At 33.1% G+C, this 23,283-nt stretch overlaps 2 protein-coding genes across 2 annotated transcripts; both read left to right on the forward strand.

The window, feature by feature from the left end:
- Positions 1-3,052: 3,052 nt before the first annotated feature.
- On the forward strand, positions 3,053-14,179 carry LOC130967061 (UDP-glucose flavonoid 3-O-glucosyltransferase 7-like). The gene is made up of 2 exons (XM_057891883.1): positions 3,053-3,081; positions 12,419-14,179. The coding sequence occupies exons 1-2, from the start codon at positions 3,053-3,055 to the stop codon at positions 13,884-13,886; spliced, it is 1,497 nt and encodes a 498-aa protein (XP_057747866.1). The 3' UTR covers positions 13,887-14,179.
- Positions 14,180-21,494: 7,315 nt separating this feature from the next.
- On the forward strand, positions 21,495-22,886 carry LOC130967062 (uncharacterized). Its single transcript, XM_057891884.1, has one exon. It carries the CDS (start codon positions 21,495-21,497, stop codon positions 22,884-22,886), a length of 1,392 nt encoding a protein of 463 aa, XP_057747867.1.
- Positions 22,887-23,283: the final 397 nt, after the last annotated feature.

Below are 23,283 nucleotides of genomic sequence, written 5' to 3' on the forward strand. Positions count from 1 at the left end.
AACCTCGTCAGTAATTTTCAAAAATTTAATATATCCCATATACCTCGGGAACAAAATGGTCGAGCAGATATCCTTTCAAAATTAGCAACAACAAGTCAAACTGCAACACCCGTCTTATCCCAACTAACACTCGAAGAACCTAGTGTTATGCTAACATCAATTTCGAGTATTTCACAGGAAGAGGACTGGAGAACACCTTTCATAACTTATTTGCAAATGGGTAACATCCCCAACAACATCCAAAACCAACGAAAGTTTAAACGAAGAGCAAGCTTCTACACCCTACTCGGCAACGAGCTATACAAAAGAGGATTCACAAGACCTCTACTATGGTGTTTAAACACTGCAGATGCCAAGCTAGCAATGGACGAAATCCACGAAGGCGTCTGCGGAACACACATAGGCGGCCGAAGTCTAGCTTAAAAAATCCTCCAAGCAGGTTACTATTGGCCAACGTTACAACAAGACTGCATGAACAAAGTCAAATATTGTAATCACTGCCAACGCTATGCACCAATCATCCACAACCCGGCCGAGCAGTTATGCGCATCCGAGATATGCTGGCCTTTCAACAAATGGGGGCTAGATATCCTCGGACCATTTCTACCTGCTTCAGGCCAGGTTAATTTTTTAATTGTCACCATTGATTACTTTACAAGATGGATAGAGGCAATACCTTTGTCAAAAATTACATCTGAAAAAATGATTTCTTTTGTATGGAAAAACATACTATGTCGATTCGGTATTTCTCAATTCATTATAACTTACAATGGTAGACAATTTATAGATCAAAGATTTACAATTTTTTTAGAAAAATTTCAAAATAATCCAACAATTATCTTCTGTCGAACATCCACAAACTAACAGTTTAGCAGAAGCAGCAAATAAGATCATTTTGCAGGGTCTTAAAAAGAAGCTCCACGACTCAAAAGGAGAATAAGCCGAGCTCATCCCCGAAGTATTGTGGAGCTATACCACAACTGAACAATCATCGACAAAGGAAACACCTTTCAAGCTAGTCTACAGATGCGACGCCTGATACCAATTGAGGTATCCATACCAAACACCAGAACCACAAATGCAAACGAAAGCAACAACGTTGAAAACATAAGAGCCGAGCTCGACCTCGTCGAGGAAGATCGAGATAAATCAGCACTACGACAATTAGCAGCAAAACGAGCTATAACTCAAAAATACAATAAGAAGCTCAAACCAAGGACATTCTTAGAAGGAGACCTGGTCCTCAGAAAAGTCGAAGACATACGAAAGCCGCAAGGACACGGCAAGCTAAGCGCTAATTGGGAAGGTCCATTTAGAATACATCAAGTCATCGGCAAAGGAGCGTACAAAATACAGAAACTCAATGGAACTATTCTACCAAATACTTGGAACACATATGTATTTTAGCTAGTCTATAAGTCGAACATAGTGATGCACTCTTTTTCCTACTACCAGATTTTATCCCTAAGGAGGGTTTTGCTGGAGAGGTTTTAATGAGGCACACCACCCCACAATCTTCCATTCCAACATAATAGAATACAAACAATTATTTATGCACCATCTCATACTCTAACAATACTAATGAAACGACAAATTCAAAACTTTTCGCCGAAAAATATATCAGGGATATAGCACAAATATGAATTCAAACCCTGCACATTACCAAGCCTGTTTGGCCAAAGGCCATCAATTCAAAACATCTAATATCAAAAGAGCTATAAGCCTAAAAGAGTTCCAAAAACAAAAGCCAAACAGTTAAAAGTCAAATCCTACATATCCAACATATTTCACTATAATTCAAACATCAGGGTTTTCACCCTCCCCCTCCACACCATCCTCATCCTCAACCAACTCATCGCCTACAACAACTTTACAAGGATCCATTTTCGACAAATCAGCAGCAGGCGCCAGAAGTTTCGCCTGATAAACCGCCCTTTCAAACCCAGCCGAGAACATCTACAGACCATGATCCTCCTTCTCAGTCTCAGCTTGTTTCTTTTCTACACCAAGCACCACCAGTCTGGCTTCAAGAGACACATTTTTCTCTTTCAATTCCTTTTCAGTTTTCTCATAAGCTGTCAACCTCTCTTGCAACGAATTGACTAAATCAAGTGCATCATGCAGCTTACTCGATTTCTCCACGTTCTCTTGCATCAACTAAGTCATGGAAGCCCTATCAAAGGAGTCTCGAGCATGCTTAAGTTCTTGAGTCCAACCAATACAAAGCAACCATAATCCCATTACCTGAATAAAATAGAAAACAAATCCTATCAAACGAACAATGCAACAACAAGCTAAAAGCTCAACTAGAAAACAGATAATACCTGCAAGTACTGTGCAACGCCAACATCACCAACACCATGCACAAGTTTCACATCAGAAGGATTTTGAGCCTGCTCATCAGCAACAACAGGGAAAGGGAAGTGCTCACACCAAACTGACGTCAAGTCCTCATCCCCCCTATAACCATGCAATTCCCTCTGATTATCAGCAAATCTCTTAACCTGTTCCAAATCCATGCTTTTCACACTGAGCTTATCCTCGGCCACATTAGCCTCTTTCTCTTTCCTCTCCCCCTTTTTTCTCTTATAGCTAACCTTCTTCGCTAGGGAACTATGATTCACCTCGGCACCAACCTCAGCCACAACCTGACTACTCGAACCTTGCTTCTCAACATTCTTTGATCGAAAAAATACCCACAAACTACTCGACGTCACCTTGGGGGATTTCTCCACTACAAAAGTCAAAATAATTAGAAAACAAACAGCCACACGAGTATACAAATACATAAAAGAAACTAGATTATTTACCTATATATTCAGATAAAACGTCTTTATCAAATTCAAGTTCAAGTATATCCACAACAGAAAGCAGAGAGGACGATGATATATGGTTTACCAAGAACTCAACAACCATTTCATTCCTATACTCCATCCTATCTATACCTAGAATTTGCCTAGGCCACGGAACCCAGAACAAGGGAAACCTTTCCAGCAAACAATGATCAATATACCATGGAAACTCACTCTCAACTACCCCAACTTTCAGGAACATGGACTTGAAACCTTTAAACGACGAACGGTATAAGCTAAAAATAGCACGTCCTGGGGCACTAGCATGGTTCAACTAACACCCCTTTTTCACACCCTTACATTGAAACAACGTAAAAAACACCTCCAAAGACGGCTCAATTTCTAAAACACCCATCAAAATTTCGAACGCTCTAACAAACGCCCAAGAATTGGAATGCAATTGCGATGGAGCACACTTCAGCTGCATTAAAACACCACACTCAAACTCAGAAAAAGGAAACCTAACCCCTAACTCTACAAATACAGCACTATACATATAAAAAAACTCAAATCCCTCACCACGATGGAAAACCCTATCAACAACACTACATGGCGAAAACTTTAGTTCAATACCACTACCCTCCCTAACCCAAGAAGACGGCAAACCCAATTGAGAGACGCTAAGATCATCATCAAAAGCGGACACCCAACCCCTCACCGACTTAGCAACCCAACCGTAAGGATTCAGAGGGTCGCAAACGAAAATCTCTTCCACAATCTTATCAGTACTATCGTTAACCTCCCTTTTCTCTTACCCTTAACCTTCTTATCAACCACCACCATTTTCCCTTATCTATCAGTAAGAACCACAGTAGAACTAACAAGGAAGAAAGTAGAACAGAAACAAAAAACTAAGATTTTTTGCTCATCTTTAGGAAACGCAGAGAAAAAGTAAAAACGACAGCAGTAAACCACATGTCCAAGTAAATCCACTAGCCCACTAACCAAATCTTCAGGTAAAAAACCAAAACTCCAAAATAAACTACAACCATTGATTCCGAATACCAGTCCACGAAATAATGGTCCTGATTCAAGATTGTCCCTATTCTCAATAAAGCATTAAACCACCTAACACGTTCTCCGAAAATTTCTCTTTCTTCAAAACTCCCAAATTAATTTATTGCCAAAAACGCAACCTTGACACATTTTTTCAAACAACCAAGGAAAAACAAATCGACCTTGGGGGCTGCCTTTATACCCACCTCCGAGCTATACATTAAGCTCGACCTGTTATACCTCGGTTTTGAAATACAGGTCAAGGTTGGGGGCTATGTACCGTTACTCAATCCTTGGTCCACAAATCGCATATATCTCGGAGTCTAATATAACTGGCAGACACCTTCTCTAACAAACTCCTTACTCAGACTACCACCATCCTAACAAACCATGAACCCCGTCAAACTTGCAACAAAGATACGAATAACTAACCTAAATAACAAACCACTCGAACAACTCATTATATATACTGATGAGCTAACAATCTAAAGGTACGCAATTCATTCCAGTCTTATTCTAAACTATCCCACACTCATACTTACTTGAGCGTTGGAATCCCTTTGTAGGTACCCAACGCCGCCTCCCTAGGAGAAGACGACGTTCCATTCCCTTTACACCAAGAAAAGCCAGTTCAAGCATCACCAGAACGAGCTATACCTCGGAGTTCACTTTCACACAGAAACAAATGTAATTTGTTTATGGATGAATGAAAGTATTTGAGGATCATTTTCTATTTTATTAATGTGGTCTATATTGATAGATTATAAAACCTAAATACCAAACTGAATAAAAATCACAAATAAATTAACAATAGCAGTTTCTTATCATAATTATCAAAATGTCAATGCAACATATAAAAATAAACACCATAGAACAGCTACAAAAAAAATTACAAAAAGATCTCAAGATTAAATCATCACTAAAATATGGACTACCAAAAAAAAAGCTATAAAGTTTGGTTGATGTGGTATTCATAATTCTAAATAAATAAAAAAAAGCCCCAATGCTCTAGCTAATTCCATATATGATCAAACATCATCAGCAAGTGTATCTAATAATAGGTGTTTTTTTCTTTTTGGTGCTTTGAATCATAGACAAACTTCATAAAATTGGACAAGTTAAAAACTATTATTGCATACTTGCTCTTTGTAGGAGATCAATATTATAGAGGTGAGATCCTCTTTTTAGTTAGCAACTTCTGTGATATTATTGTACTAGTAGTGCTGGTGCCAATACAAAATTAGAGAACTTATTGTTAGTTTGGATTAGTGTGACAAAAGAACTATGACAAAATAGTGGTAACAAATTGGATTCATTACTCGAACCTCATTTTGCGATCCGCTACAATTTAATTAAGATAAGTCAATCTTTGCATCTTGGGGTACAATTGTTGGTGTTGAAAAATTTTCTATGATAGTAACACCAACAAGATGAAGATTTTGAATACCTTCATTAGGAGGAGTTTAAATAGCTTGTGGTGCATCAGTGGTAGTGTTGCTTGCAGCACCTTCAGGTGCACTCCCACTAACAGTAGCAACTACATAAGCTCTCTTCTTTGGACCCCTCTCTTAGTATGACCCCTCTCTTGTAATAATTTCTTGCAAAGAAAACATCATGTGTATATTCATCTAAATCTTTTAAGTAATTTCTATTATCAGGTGAATAAATTAATATTATATTAATTTTTTTCTTAAATATTCCACTATGATGGAACATGATATCCATCAATTTTTTTATCAGAATGATAAACAAAAGTAAACACTTTTAACTAATGAAGTTTCACACTATTAATAATAGAGTTAGCAGATCACAACACAACACAAATAAAAATTGTCTGAAATAGCTATCATCATTGGCATTGGTCTGTGAAAATAGAGCATACTAAAAATTTCCTATCCACACGAGACACAAAAATCCTAGCTAATAATTTAGTTTAAATATATTTCATCAACCTATACAAAATCCTAAAGTAACATTCATAATGACACATACCTTAACATGGTAAGAGATGGAAAAAGATTAATTTTATCTACTGTACACCTGCCTCTATGTCAGGAGATTTTGCTAAGAAGCTTGGTTCTTCTCTCAACGATTTCAGTCGTTAATGATGAGTAGGGTTCCAATAAACTCTAAATTGTTTCATCACAATAATCCTAACGAGCAATTGCGAATGTCAGGATTTTGACCACATAGTGTTTTACTTTTGAAGAAGATGAAGTGATTACTTTATTTTGGGGACATTTTAACTCTCTTAATCTTAAAACAACGTCATTCTATTGGGAGTTTAGTACCCAAAACCAACACGACAATGTTTTATGTTATCCAACGTACTAGTCATTTGCGAGGTTTACTATGTTACTACCGGCAACAAGCAAATAGGCCAAAAATTAGATAGGAGACTAACTAAAGACATTTTTTGTTTAAATTTTGGAGACATAAATAATATAATTAAGAAGTCAATGACAAAATTAGTAACATTTTGCAAATCTCAAATTATATTTTAGAGTTTAACTCCTTCAATATATTTAGATTCACAGTGATTATTACAAACAGAATTAACTCTAATACTCATTCAAACTCTTCATGTTAATAATTTCAGAAGTCATCTTATTAAATGAAAAAATTTATAAAAGCTCTCAAGACCAAATAAATATTCTTGTTTTATTTGTGTCATTTACTTTATGATTTTATATAGTTGTTATTTTGTTATTATTTGTATCTTACCTGTCATCATATTAATATGATAGACAATTAATAAATCAGAACAAATTAAAACCATACATTTGCTTTCTAGAATACTTAACTCATCAAATAATCCATATTTTACCTTTATAATTTTGTTAAGATATGTTTTAAAAATACAATTACAATTATTAATTATTTTTTTATAAAAGATATGTAAAATTTAATTTTTAATATTTTTGTTATATATTTGTATGTTAAAGTAAAAGATTTACAAAGTTTTATTAATAATAATTTTAACATATATTTTAAGAGCACATAATAACTAAATACTTGTTTCTATTATTACTTCATTTTTTTTCCTAGAAAGTTTCTAAATGCTTTCGTTTTTCTTAGATTTGTTCTTTAATTCATGTGTTTAACGCAATGGAGACCACTCAGATAAAGACGTCTAAAATGTCTTTCTTTAAAGATATTTTTATGTTGTGTTTTAATTGGTTTCTGTATAATTTATTTAGTGTTCCTCATCACATATTATTAAATTTCTCAAAAGATTTTCTTTCCAAAAACAATAAAAAATATTTAATTTGGACTAAAACAAAAAAGGTAATAGATTAACTATTAGATTTTTTTTAAAAAATTATTTACATATATATATAACAAGCTCAAGCCTCTTAAAATTTTTATAAATAAAAAATAATTCATTTATATTCGTACAATATATAAAATAATTACTATATTATTATTATATTTAGATTAAGATTCACTAATTTAAATTTTATTTTTATTTTTAATATAAGCATTAGAAATAAATAAAATTTTTATAACTAAATGTAGTGTAACAAAATATATATAATATTAATTAGTTCTTAAAAAATTCTAAAAAAAAATAATTTCTTTCATTTTAGTAAAATAACTATTTATTAAAGTAGACAAATTAATTATTTTCTTCTCATATACAATTCTTTTAAGACATAAAAATAATTAATTAGGACATTGGTTAAGATAATTAAAGTCACTATTTCATTAAATTTTTAATTTAAAGAAAAATCCTAGTTAATTTTGGTATAGAAATTTCGAATTTGAAAACATTGATAAAAATTGTTAAATTTTGATTTATTTGATTCTCATTTAAATTAATCACTACATAAGTTAAAGTTCTGTTTTGAAGTTATATTCGAGCTTTAATATGATTTTTAAAGTTTCAATTTACTTAGTTTGATTTTTTAACTTAGGTATCCGTGACTCATATTAGGGTTTTAAGTGTTTAGCTGAAAAAAAAAGGTAAAAAATTTTAATTATCACATCAAATAGTCGCTAGAATGTATAATGTAGCAATCGTTAGTCCATCTCAGTATGTCGTTAACGATTTTGTGAGACAGTGACAAAAATAAGATTAGGAACCAATGTGATTCATAACTATTAAGTTGGGAGACTAAATTAAGTAAATCAAAATTTTTGAAATTAGATTGAAACATAGTTGTTAGAACCGAACCAGTGATCAAACCGGTCAAACTACTGGTTCATTGATTTATTGGTTCAACCGATAAATCACTGGTTGAACCGATAAAACCGGTCTCACGTAAATATAAAATATAAAATAGTTAAAAACTTAAAATTAAAATTTAAAATACATATCTTCACTAACATTTTATGAAGAATCAAGTCTCAACTTCTAAAAATAACTAATATAAGAAAACTATAAAATTTTAATACTACAATAGTATCTTATTTTGATACAATAAAAAAAATAATTAATTCACAAAGCATATCATCTAACTATAATATCAGTAGATTTTAACGCTAACATCAAAACAAATAACCTTAATCACAATACTAGCAATAAAATAGATCAAGTAAATTAATAAATTTTTAGTGAAATTTATATTTATATTAATAATGGTATATAATTAAAATATAATTAATTTTAAAAATAGAAAAAATAAAAATTAAATTAAATTAGATATTTATGTATACTATATAATTAGTATTTGTCAAATATAGTACTTAGAAGTGCAATAGCTAAGTGGCAAGTAAAGGTTGTTTTTGCTCCAAGATTCTTGGTTCGAGATCTTGTAGAGACATTTTAAAAATTTTTTCAAGCAGACCAGTTCGGTTAGACCGGTTTGCACGGGTGCATACCGGTTTTATTCCTTAAATAGTCCAAGGAGTAAATCGAACCGGACTAGGGTCTAGTTCTAGTCCAGTTCACTAGTTTTTCGGTCGAACCAACCGATCCAGTTCGATTTTTACAACTATGGATTGAAATACGAACATAATTTCAGAGACTAATAAGTATTATCTCTTTGTTGACAATTAAGTTGTTTAATGGTAATTAAGATCTAATAATGGTTTATAATAAAAGAAACATTCTTTTGCAACAATGAACCTATAGTAGTAGTCAGGGGTGTTCATAGATTAGATCATATACATATAAATCCACAGTATTTATCCGTATCTGATTTGTAATTTGAGGATATGATCTGATCTATAAGATGATCGGATTGGATCGAATCGGATCCACACTCTAATCAGATAGAAGTAAATATGTTTAAAAAAGTAAACAAAAAAAATTATTGACTTTTTTTTATAAAAATATAAATTTTTAATATTTTTTATTTTATGGATATATTTGATATCTGATCCAAACATAAACAGTGCGAATATCGAATTTGATCTAATGAGTTTAGTGCGGATTGGATCGAAATTTCAGCCATATCCCATCTGTAAACACCCCTAACAATAATAACTAAAAAATTATAATGATTATATTTTTAACTAAGAGGAAGTGCAAAAAAAAAGTACTAAATACAAGAACGTTTAATCAAATATTAAAAAAAATTTTACTTTAAAACAGTTGGACTTTTTTTGCTCATATATATATATATATATATATATATATATAATGTAATAATAATAATAATAATATGATAATTATTTTATATATCACACAAATATAAACGTTTTTTTTCTATGATCTTAAGAAAGGTTTTGTAGGTCCCTAACCTTGTTATCGATTTTTGTAGTGTTAGTCCTCATATTATCAATTTGATTCATATATAATTCAAATGATAAATTATTTGGCGACGTGCTTTCTTTTTTATTGTGATATACTTATTATTATTATTATTATAAAATTTTATTATTATTATTATTATTATTATTATTAAAAAATAACAGGCCAAATTATTGCCATAACGTAATAGAAGTATGGAAGTTTATCATTCTTCTCTAATGGAGAAAACAAAATTCTTTTCAATAGTTTATTTAACATTTAGTATAATAAAAATAAATTTTATTAGAATAAATTTTAGTACGAGTTTAATATTTTTATTCATCATAAAATATTTATAGAATTACTCGTAGATAAATTTTGAAAAAAAGAAAAAAAATCATGATTTTTAATTTTATTTTCAAATAAACTTTATTTTTAATTTTAAAATAAAATTTATTTTTATTTTTTAATAATATTAATTTTTTACCGTATATAATTATTCAATTATTTTTTAATCATATATAAATAAATTACTCTTAATAAGACTTTTTTGTGTTATTCAATTATCTTTTTTAAAAAATAATTAATTATTAAAATAATTAAACTTTTCACAACAAAAATAAAAAAATTAACCATCCTGATAATTTTTTGTATTTTTATTCATATTTTAATTATAAACATAAATATAATTTAATTATATTATTTATGAAATGTGACAATAGATGTAGATAAAATTTAGTTATATTACTTATATATAGTTTCATTGTATTTTATTACTTATAAAGTTAGATTATAATTATGACAATAGAATTGTTCTTGTATTTTTATATGTGTGACTAATTGATGGTGTTAAAACATTACTCTTAATTATAAATAAGGTTTATAATTTTAAAAATCAAAGACTCAATTAAAAAGATACAAAAAAATGATGTTAAAATATTTTAACTCTTTAAAATAAAAATATTCGAAATTCAATTAAAAATTATTTAAAATTTAAACTCAATAAAAATTTATATTCAATGTGTTTTGTATTAAATATATTTAATAACCTATTATATCATATTGATTGAAATTAGTGTTTATAATGTTAATTTTTTAATAACACTTTATTAGAAAAAATCATCTTTTCAAAATTTTTTAAAAACTAATTAATATTATATATATTTTGTTACATTACATCTTGTTATAATAAATTTATTTATTTCTAATGCTTATATTAAAAATAAAAATAAAATTTAAATTAGTAAATTTTAATCTAAAATATAATAATAATATAGTAATTATTTTATATATTATACGAATAAAAATTACTTATTTTTTTATTTATAAAAATTTTAAGAGCTTGTTATATATATATATATATATTTTGATGAATGTGATATATTTTTTTATGTAAATAATTTTTTAAAAAAATCTAATAGTTAATCTATTACTTTTTTTGTTTTAGTCCAAATCAAATATTTTTTATTGTTTTTGGAAAAAAAATCTTTTGAAGAATTTAATAATATGTGATGAGAAACACCAAATAAATTTTACAGAAATTAATTAAAATACAACATAAAAACATCTTTAAAAAAAGACGTTTTATGCGTCTTTATCTGAGTGGCCTCCTAATAGAATATGCCACCTTATGTTTTAGCGACACATGCATTACTCCAATATTTAACTCCCTTAGCTTGCGAGTGAAGCCACTGATAATTTAATAGTTTTACTTTGATTCCCAAATACCTAATACCACTAATAATTAAAGGAAATATAAATCGAGATCTCATCGGAGATTATTTAAGACATTAATAGTTGTTGCATTGCAACATTAATTAACTGAGCAATGCTAGGAACTAAAAAGGTATTAGTCAAAAATCAGTCAAATACTTTTAAGTAAATCTAAAATCTCTAGGAATTAATATATATATGGATGTTTTTTCTGTTAAGTATCAGAATGTTTCTTTTTCATACTAAATGGATGTTCTTTGATATATTTTTCAAATTTTTTTGTATTGCAAATGTGAATGTCTCTATTTCTTTAATTATTTTTGTTAAAATATAATTGAATGTTTTTTTTTGTTAAGTATTAGGATGTTGTTTTTTCATATTAAATGAATGTTTTTTTTTTATATTTTTGTAATTGTTCAAAGATTCTTTTTGACTAAGATCAAATGTGTAATTTGCAGTCTTTTTAATCATCAAATCAACACCTAATATTCCAAAACGAAGGAACAACGTCAACATGAAATAGTAAACTCTTTTATTAATAACATAATTGAAACAACCGTACAGCAAATTAAGATACATATATAAACAAAATAAAAAAAATCACTAAATTCGCACAATAATAATTATTGATTCAACAGGATTGAAAAAAAAAAACCGAGTAAAAAGTTCATAATTCCACAAACGCCAACAAAGAGAAGGAAAGTGGCTTTCAGCTACAATACCAAATAACAAAGTCTCTGTCGAAGGAACTGCTTCAATTTGCCAGAATGTCAAAAAATTATATTCCACAAACTTACACCCCGGATACTTTTTCATTGGCACCACCATCTGTGCCAAATTGGTCTCAAGCTACGCCAAATTTGTCTACATCTGATGCAGTATATGGTTCGTTATCATCGTCCTCGACAACATTCGGCATGAGATTTGTATGTGTAATTATTAGAGGTAGATAGGTTAATGTGAGAGAAAAAAAAAAGTTTTTATAGGTTTTAATTAAGTTTAATTAATTAATTTTAATTTTTTTAAATTTTAAATTTAAAAAATTTAAAATTAATTATTAATATAAATTAATGTGATTTTGTTTAATTTTTGGCTAGTAACCTTTTGGTTCACCTACTTTTCCTAATTAATTAATTACACATGGACATGGTAGAATCACCTTATATTTCATTACCTTTAGAAATGATGATGGTAGCAAACTTGAATTACAGAAGAAAGCAAAGGGAAAAATCAATCCAATGAAGATATGCATCCTTCCCTTTCTGGCACCGGGTCATCAAATCCCCATCGTTCACGTAGCACAACTCCTTGCCTCACGTGGCCATCACGTGACCATTCTCACCACCCCTTCCAACACCCACCTCTTGGCGGAGGCGGACAACGTCAACATCCACACCCTCCCCTTCCCATCCGACCAAGTAGGCCTCCCTGTCGGCGTCGAAAACATCTCAGCCGCCACCGATAGCACCACGGCCAGCAAGATCTACACGGCGGCGCACCTCATCGGGCCGCAAGTGGAGTCCTTCATGCAGCAATCGCCACCGGACGTGTTCATCCCAGACACGACGTACACGTGGAGCAGAGCCGTGGCCAACCGCCTCGGTATCCCCAGGCTGATCTTCAGCCCTCACCTCATCTTCTTCGTTGCCATAATGGAAGCCATTAGATCGCACCCCGAAATCCTCGTTGATTCCGATGACACTGCTCCTTACACCATCCCTGGCCTCCCTCAACCCATCACCCTCTCCGTGAAGCCTTCACCAAGCCACCGTCGACTGATGGAGTCCATGGTTGACGCCGAAAGGGACAGCCTCGGAGTGATCGTGATGAGCTTCAAGGAGCTCGACGGCGATTACGCCCAATACTACGAGAAAATCACTGGTGGGAAAGTGTGGCATCTTGGCCCCACTTTCCTCATGGTGCAAAAAACATTACCACTTCAGCAGCCAAGTAGTGACGCTGGTGAAGGTGAAAACGAGTGCTTGAGATGGCTTTCTTCCAAGAAGGAGGGTTCCGTGGTTTACGCTTGCTTTGGCAGCTTGATTCGTCTCGCGGACAAGCAGCTTTTCCAGATAGCGGCGGGCCTCGAGGCTTCGGGGCATCAGTTTGTTTGGGTGGTGCGTAGGAACAAGAGCAACAAAGAGAAGTGGTTACCGGATGGGTTTGAAGAGAGGATGAAGAAGGAGAAGAGAGGGTTGCTCATAACAGGGTGGGCGCCGCAGTCGTTGATCTTGAAGCATGCTGCTATCGGATGCTTTTTGACGCACAGCGGGTCCAGCTCTGTGATAGAAGCGGCGAGTGCGGGGGTGGTGACCGTAACGATGCCGGGATGTGGGGACCACTTCTTCAACGAGAAACTGATGACTGAGGTGCATGGGTTCGGGGTGGAGGTGGGTGGAGCTGAGTGGAGCTTATCGCCGTTCGATGAGAAGAAGAGAGTGGTGAGTGCAGAGATGATAGAGAAGGCGGTGAGGAAGGTGATGGACGGTGGAGAAGAGGCGGAGAGGATGAAGAAGAAGGCAAAGGAGATGCAGGAGAAGGCTTGCAGAGCGGTTGAAGAAGGTGGGTCCTCTAAGGAGAGTCTCTCGGAAATGATTCATCAACTCGAGCAGGTGGTGGTCCCCACTTCTGCTACAACTACTTACTAAATTTAGGTTAAAAATTTTTAATACGGAAATAATATGAGTGATATATTTTAATATGTTAATTTTTTGTGTTTTTTAAAATTATGGAAGCATACAAATCGGAGGGTTTGATTTGTGTTAAAAATTAAAAAGAACTCAGAGTACATAATTCGGATCATGCGAGTTCTTTGATGATGAAATTTTACTTCACAAATCGCATGGTCCGATTTGCAGCTGATGAAATTTAAAATCTGAAATGTGGAATTCAGACCCTCCTTTTTTCTTGTTCTGGATAATTTTTTTTTTTACATTTTGAGGGACACAACTCGCAGGGTCCGAATTCTGCTTCTTTGATCCCACAACGAGGTGAAACACCCCTCCTCCCCATGCGCAAGTCCAACACTTCTTTTGCTTTCATATTCAAATTAAATTTTTCTAAACTTCAACCCTTTTCTTAAGGGTGAAAATTCAGGTGGTGCAATACACTTAAATCAAATTTTAGTTAAATCAGTTAAATTATCTAACCATTCTCAATTATTAATTTTATTAAAATTGACTGCACTTAAATTTCTACTTTTTTAAGTGGAAAATAAGATTCCAACTCAATATTTTTAAGTGAGAATAAAAAAATTATGTTATTTAAAATATAATTCATGAATTTTAGACTTCATTTTTTTCTTCCCTCTTTTTGTCAATTGAATCAAGTATTCAACTATTATTGATTTTGTATTTATTTTTAAATATTAATTAACTGTTTTACTAAAATTATTGCTTTATTCTAATATTTAAAAAAATAAATGTTTTTAGTTCTTATGGTTATATTCTATTTTAGACCCACCTTTAAACTTTTCAGATAATTTACTCCAAACAGCAATAAAGTAACTTTGGGTGGTGATATTTGAGTGAAATTCTCAAATCTGCCCTAACAAATAAAAATTAAAGAAAAATGACAAATAGGTTACTAAGTTTTTGTCTTACAGACATTTTCGTTTTTGATCATTAAAAAATTTTTTAAATTTCTGATTTTCATAAAACTTGGACGGATCAATTCTTCAATCCAAATACCTCCGTCAGACCTAACGAAAAAGTCTGACGTGACTCCCATAATGCTTGTCACGCGTACGCGTGGGTCACGCATACGCGTCGCCATAAATTTAATTTCTTTATTTCTTTATGAATTCTCCACTTTTGCATGCTTTTTTTCTATTTTTTTCAAGTTATTCTTGCCTTCAAAACTTTAAATCACCCAAACAAACATATTAAGACATCAAATGGGAGAAAATATATGAACAATCTCCAAGAACATATATGAACAAGTAGGACTAACTCTTGTTCATCAACTAATATGCAAAATGTGTCTACCTATTTAGTTAAAATGAATCAATCACCAAGAATATATATGAACAAGTAGGGCTAAGATGGGAGCCACTCAGATAAAGATGTCTAAAATGTCTTTTTTTAAATATATTTTTTAGTAATTAAAATTTAACACATATAATTGACTAAACTATGTTATTTTTGTCAAAATTAGGCTAGACAAATTAATTTGATCCAAAAAATAGTGAATCAAATCTTGAATTAGTCTAAATTAATATTATTTTTTATAGAAAATGACTACAATACCCTTATTATAAAAAATGACTAGAATACTCTTATTATTATTATTATTATTATTATTATTATTATTATATATATATATTGAGAATCCTAAATTCTAAATTCTAGTCCTTTACTTCTCTGTCATTATAGGGTTAGAATTTAAAGTTTTCAAAATTAATAGGAGTATTTTAGTTATTTTCTATAATAAGGGTATTGTAGTCATTTTTTATAAAAAATAATATTAATTTAGACCGATTCAAGATTTGATTCACTAATTTTTCAGTTAAATTAATTTGTCTAACCTAATTTTGACAAAAATAACACGACTTAATCGATTATATGTGTTAAATTTTAATTAATAGAAAACATCTTTAAAAAATATGTTTTAGACGTCTTTATCTGAATGACTCCCGACTAAAATAGTATGATGATTAATGAATTCCACTAATTCAAATCTCAAAATGAAGTATAAATATACTTGTAAGAAGAAAACTCGTGAAAATAAAGAACAAGGGATTGAGCATCGAACCCTTCATCGGAAGTGTTTGCACTCTAATATCTTTAGTGTTTGAGGGTCGATTCTCTCAATTCTCTACTAATCTTGCTTTCTAAGGCTTGCTATTTTCTTCCATTCGATGCCTTGATATGTTTGTTTGAGTGATTTAAAGTTTTGAAGGTAAGAATGACTTGAAAAAAATGAAAAAAAAACATGGAAAAGGGAGAATTCATGAAAAAATGAGGATTTATTAAATTCATGACGACGCGTACGCGTGACCAATGCATATGCGTGAGAGAGAAGTTTAACAGACAACGCATATGCGTGACAAACATTACGAGAGCCACGTCATATTTTTTTGTTGGGTCTTGAATGGAAGAACTGATCCGTTCAAATTTTGTGAAAGTCAAAGACTTAAAAGTATTTTTTAATGATAAAGGATGAAAATATTCGCAGGACAAAAAATCAAGAATTTGTTTGTACTTTTCTCTAAAAATTAAACAGCAGTTTTATTTGTAATGTATAGAATTGATATTTTTTTTTTCAAAAAATACATGAAGAATGCCTATTATTGAAAATGACGTCACAGAAAAGTACTGCACGAAGACATTTTTGGGACGTTGTACGAGTAGAAAATAGAATAATAAGATGGTGACTGTAATGAGATTTGGTAGTGTAGCAAATAAAGAAGAGAAAGTACGATGATAATAACGGGGAAGTAGTTGGTAGGGGCTATGGTGGGCTAGTTTGTGTTTGTTTTTTTAATTTTTTTTAATTAAATAAAACAAAAAATAAGATACTAAAAATTAAAATATAAAGAAATATGAGCTAATGTATTATTTATTTTTTTGGTATTTTTTATTAAAAAACAGATTATTTATTTTTTAACTTTTTTATTCAAATAAATTACATATAGATAACTTATTATAAGAAAAATAAAAAATATAACAACAAAAAAATTTACAGATAATCGTCATTTTTGATGTGTTAAATAGATTGACTTGTTATTATGCCACCTGTTTCTACGTCCGATAGTTATCTGAAATTAGATTGTTTTTGAATTTGTATGAAAGGCCCAAATTTTTAATGGAGCAGATCCCGACTTAGCCTACGTTCAGTAAACGTCATTCGAGTTGTTTGTGAGAAGGTGGGGTTAATATCTGTAAAATACTCTGATTCTTAAGTCACTAAGGGTCTTAGCAAGTTTAAATGTACTTGAACTTAAGTATACCTAAAGAGTATTAATGTATTTATAGGTGATGAGCCAATAATTATCGTTGGAGTAGTTTCACTTCTGATAGTAGATAACTGTCTTTTTTATCTTAGGATTGTTGAGATATTAGAGGTTAGTTATAACTTATAACTTCTCTGGGAGTGAAGAGGTTGTCATGATTCGACCTGTAAAAAAATCGATTATAGTCAGCTGTATTTTAGATTTTTTCTGGTTTTGAACCTAACTTATGTTTTAGGCTAGGTATAAACACCACTCTTAATGATAATGGTAGTGATCTAATCTCTATAAATTATAAAGGGAAAGTATGAGGAGCCAATGAGATATTTATACAATGTGTACAATGGAAATTTATAGAGTATTAGAGATATAATTATTAGTGTTACATTTTCCGATCAGCTGAAGCTTTTGGAATGAGTGGTATCATGACATGGTATTAAAGCTTTAGATCCCAAATGTCAAGAGTTCGATCCTTGGTTATTCTAAATAGTATAGGGATGTTCATTTTATAACTCAATAGTCATTGTACAAATAGTCCATTGTCTCCCTAAATAGTCCATTGTCTCCCTAGCGGGATCCAATTATAAATAAAATTGCTACTAAATTGATTTTATTAGTATTGAAAGATTTTTTAAGGAAAGAGTCACTTTGTTTTAAAATAAGAATGTTAAAATCTATGTTGTTTTTGCTTCAAGAAAGTAAAATAAAGAGCCACTTGTATCTTTAGTGTAATTAAACACAAAAAAATTAGGACCAAAGTTTGAGAAACGTAACCATTATATAAAACTGGATGTAGTGGGCATGGATTTTATTCGGCAAAGATTACTACGAATACGAGAACTCATTCTTGAATAGAGGCAAGTGTTCGCGTTAGAATTCTTTTGATAATTGTATTTTAAGCTTGAAGTTCTGTCTCTTCGGTATATAGAAGAATAATACTCAATGGGTTCTTTGAAGTTTGAATTTGCTCAGAATAAATATATCTGGAGACTTTTTCACCATGGAGAGGTCAAACGTATCAGTTGACAAGACTTGCACCATGATGAACAATAAAACGACATGGAGAAGTTTCGTTTGATTAAATTGAAATCGCTGAGGCAGAAGATAAAGATAACATGTTATACTTCTTGAATTAAGGAAGTAGAATTGGTGTATGATAGAAATCCTATAACATTAATACATTGAAAAGAAGATTATTTTTGTAGTGAAATTTTAACGTGTCATCTCTTATATTTATTCTAAGTTTCTATCAAAATATCAATGTTTTTATTTTTCACTTATCATGACCCTTATTATCATACTACTTCTACATGAAACCATTTTCATTACACTTTACATTACGACTCTTATTACCATACCACTCCTATATGAAATTATTTTTATTACACTTTATATTTTATGATCGTGTCAAATTTTTCTTTTCTATTTTTAAACTTGCTTCGCATGTACATACTTCCCTAAAATTTTAGTTTTTTTTTTAAATTTTGAATTTAAATTCAAAATTATAAAAGGGAATCTCTCCATTTTCTATTTCCAATTTTTTCTCTTCCTCCTCAAAATTAAAAAAAGGGATTCTCTCCATTATTTTTGTTCTCTTCTATTTACTTATCTCTTCTTCTTTAGTTCTTATTGGTCTCCTCCATTCACTTTCTTAAGACACACCCTCACTATCAGGCGGTAGCACAAAGTTTTGTAGGGGATCTGCTTCAATCACAAATTCGTAATGCTTTGCGATAACGAGTTATGTATATTTCTTATTATTTGATCTAATGTATATCTTCTAATTTTGGTAATATTTGAAATATTATTGTTTGTTATGCATATGCGTCTTTGATTGATATGTAGTTGTTCATGCAAAAAAGACAGAATCTCATTGTTCTTGTTGGGAATCTATTTTCAATTTGCCAAAAGGTCGGTCTTAACCTCTTTTTCTCTTATATTCAATTTGCTTACAATATACAAAATCAAATGAGATTTCTTATGTCAATGTACGTCAAAAGGTTGGACCTTCTTTCACAATGAAACTTCATTGGAAAGGTTCTACATCATCAGAAATTTTTCTTATCAGGAGAAGGCACAGATTTTGTCTTTAACATAGCATAGTCAAAGGGAGTAAGGTCAAATTTGACGTTCCTGTTGATGATAAAAAATCAATGAATTTAGAAGTTTTTAAGTATTTAATATTTATTAGGATTTTTTCTTCCATCAAACACTATAGACCTTTTTGGTTATTCATTATGCAGTTAGTTTGTTTCTAAATCTCATTATTTTTTTTCTATTTATATATATAATGAATATATTTATTTGAATACAGTAGTCTAATTATCATGCTTATTATTTTCTTCTTTATTAATTTTTCTTCTCAAATGCTTTATACATAGCTTTTATTGTATTCTTACATGGTATCCAAGTTCCTACTACGAAATTGATGTATTCTAATTATCAGATGACCCTGTGCAGCGATATAATAATTTTTTAACGATAAAATTTTGAATTAAATTATACTCGTGTAATCAAGTCAGCTTAATCATCACCAGTTTTAAAATTTCTCTTATATCATATGTAACGGTAATTTATATACTACTGAAAAATTATATAATTCTCATAATACGTTTCTACCAGATTTTTTCAATAAATATATAACTATTTGTATACATGTATCATCCTGTATGCCTAAACATAAAGCGAATTATTATAACCCAATGCACCCAAACCATATATCCATTAATATTGAACTTGCTATGATAACTCAAATTGTTATTCTTAAACACAAGGGTAAATCACAAAAATAAGCCAGGGTGAGCAAAATTTTACAGGAATCAGCCAAACCAAAATGTGGTTCATGAATCAACCAATGCAAGTTTATATGTAGTTCGAACCAGCTAAATTCAAACTCCACTTGTACATAATTCGAATCAACTGGATTCGAATTATATACAAACACACGCACACACTAATTCGAATCTACCTGATTCGAATTACACACACAGTAATTCGAATAAGGGTGATTCGAATTACTCCCCAACTCGCAATCCCAAGTAATTCGAAATAGGTTTATTCGAATTATACAATGTATGGTTCGAATTATAAAGGACCAAAGGTGTATATATATGGTGTGAACGTGAATTGATTTCATTAGAGTGGAAAAATGGATAGTGAATAGAGTTTTGTAGTCTTGGTTCACCACAGAAGATCGATTAAGAGGAAAACACGATCCAGTGTGAAGTTCACCGATAAGGATCCTCTCAGTATTTTCATGAGGCCTACGACGAGCTATGATGACCTTGTTAATTCTGTACTATAAAAACTTGGTATGGTAGGCATGAAACGGGTTAAGAAGTTTTTCTATCACATTCCAATCTCGGTCCTGCAAGAAATCGTGAAGTATGATTGTTTCACGATCGGGAGTGATGTGGACTTGCAGGTCATGTTTCATTGTCGTCAGCAATTTCCCGAAGTTAGGACACCTGAACTGTTGGCGAAGTTGGTTGATGTGGTATCTAGCTCGGGGGGTTCCAACCGGTATACCTCCATTGTAGGCACGGTAGCCGGTTCTAGCTCCAGACCTGCTAGCGCATCTTCGTCCGTACCTGTGTATGAACCTCCGGTCGAACCTGTCGCCTCTCCTTTGTTCGCTGTTGATCTCAACCGTAGTGGAGGCGGCGATGTTGGAATAGGGGATTTCGTGCCGACCTCTTTACAGTGTGCTGCACCGGCTGGTTTGGGAGATGCAGTGTTGGATGATCCAGACGATGATGATGTAGAGCCGGATATAATTGCTGATAACAGTGGCGACGATATTGGAGCCAGTGAGCCAGCTGGGGCCGGAGGTGGTTCAAGCTCTGGCACACAGCAGTACCCTCCGCACTTTTCATCTTGGACTTGGAGGCCATGAGGCAAGAGGGGGTTCCTGGAGAGGCTGCTGGATTTGGAGCTAGAGATACCAAAAAGTTTGCAGGTCTGACAGAGTTTTAGGTTGGTCAGCAATTTCAGGATAAAGATGAGGCTGTGTTAAGTGTGAAGACGTACAACATTCGATGCGGGGTACAGTACAAGGTGGTGGTGTCTGACTATCGCCGATATGTTGGGAAGTGTTCTGAGTTTGGGAGTGGGTGCACATGATTGATTCGGCTTAGTCTCCGGCAGCGCAAGGGCATTTGGGAGGTCAAACGGTACAACGGACCACATACGTGTTTCGCAACCTCCATCTCGAGCGACCACAGGAGTTTGGATTATCATGTGATCTCGGTATTCATCATGCCAATGGTTAGAGCTGATGCATCCGTTAGCATCAAGGTGCTCCTGAATGCTACGGCCGCACACTTTGGGTTCAGGCCGACGTACAGGAGGGTTTGGTTGGCGAAGCAGAAGGCTGTTGCCTGGTACTGTTGTAGTCCTTCGAACGAGCCCTGTTCGAGTTGGGGGACATGTGGACGAGTCGCAAGCTTATTTTCACCGACTGTTCTGGACGTTTTCACCATGTATAGAGGCATTCCGTCATTGCAAGCCGTTGGTCAGTATTGACGGCACCCATCTGTATGGCAAGTATGAGGGAACGTTGCTCGTCGCCATTGCACAGGACGGGAACTCCAACATTCTGCCTATTGCATTTGTGCTGGTTGAAGGTGAGAATGCCGAGTCCTGGTCCTTCTTTTTCTCTCACCTGCGTCAGCACGTGACCCCGCAGCCGGACCTGCTAGTTATATCAGACACGCATAACGGCATCAAGGCCACACTTGAGGCTCCGGACGGAAGATGGCTACCTTTCGCGGCCTACTGTGCATTCTACATTCGACATGTCACAGCAAATTTTGCCCTGACCTTCAAGGGCAAGGACACAAAGAGGCTGCTTGTGAATGCAGCGTATGCTAAGACCAAAGTGGAGTTCAATTATTGGTTTGATATTCTTCGATTTGAAGACCTTACTATGTGTGACTGGGCGAACCGGATTGAGTATTCATTATGGACACAGCATCGGGATGAGGGTCGGCGATTTGGGCACATGACGACAAACATCTCCGAGTGTGTTAATTCAATCCTGAAGGGGGTTAGGAATCTGCCTGTGTGCTCGCTAGTGAAGGCAACTTACGGGAGGTTGGCGAAACTATTTGTCTGCAAGGGGAGAGAGGCTGAGGCGCAGCTTGGTACCGGACAACAATTCAGTCAATACCTGGTGAAGTGTATAGAGGCCAATCTCAAGACGGCGAGGTGCTTCACGGTGAGTTTGTACGATAGAGATAACTCGGAGTTCACCGTCTCGGAGACTACTCCTACTGGTTCGTTCTCACTAGGTAGCTATAGGGTTTCACTTGGAGCTCAGACATGTGACTGCGGATACTTTCAGGCACTTCATTTCCCGTGTCCTCACGCCCTGACATGCTGTGCCTATTCACGGCTTACTTGGCAGCCGTATGTCCACCAAGTGTATTGTCTTAGCTCCGTGTTTAGTGTGTACCGTATGGGGTTCACACCTCCCATTCCCGAGGGTTTCTGGCCACCATACGATGAGCCGACAGTGATTCCGGATCCCAACAAGAGACGTGCGAGCAAGGGACATCCCAGGTCAACTAGAATACAGACTACTATAGACGAGGCGGATCCGAACAGACGAAAGAGATGTGGGCTCTGTCAGCAACCAGGACACACACGTCGAAGTTGCCCACAGGTTGGAGGACCAACTCACACGGAGGGGACATGAGTCGGTGTATTGGTAGCTTTATTACTACCTTGTTCTTACTAATGTATTTAGAGTCCACTATATTAGGGTGTCTTATTTGAAGTTGTTAGCTTAAAAAATTTGTTTACCTTAGTGTTATGTAGTTTGCGTAGCTTATTAATTAATCAATGTGTTCTGTTTCTGAATTGAAATATCACATCTGTGATAAATAGATAACGCAATAATGCAATCTTCAAAATAAACGATACATGATAAACAAAATAGCTAAGTCCTTCTGAAATAAACAATGTACACTGGTGCACGAAATTGTGATTTCAATGGTGCCAACAACTTGGTCGCACAATTGTAATCTCAACTCTTTTTCACAACTTCGCACAACTAACCAACAAGTGCACTGGGTCGTCCAAGTAATAAACCT

This window comes from Arachis stenosperma, chromosome 3 (genome assembly GCF_014773155.1).
Source record: "Arachis stenosperma cultivar V10309 chromosome 3, arast.V10309.gnm1.PFL2, whole genome shotgun sequence".
Lineage (NCBI taxonomy): Eukaryota > Viridiplantae > Streptophyta > Magnoliopsida > Fabales > Fabaceae > Arachis > Arachis stenosperma.

What these genes read in the sequence shown, in the direction of transcription:
- LOC130967061 (XM_057891883.1), top strand. Translation starts at nt 3,053, where the DNA reads ATGGACTTGAAACCTTTAAACGACGAACG. An exon ending in AAACCTTTAAACGACGAACG is followed by an intron (nt 3,082 to 12,418) that starts GTATAAGCTAAA and finishes CATTACCTTTAG; the next exon opens with AAATGATGATGGTAGCAAAC.
- LOC130967062 (XM_057891884.1), top strand. Translation starts at nt 21,495, where the DNA reads ATGCTACGGCCGCACACTTTGGGTTCAGGCCGACGTACAGGAGGGTTT.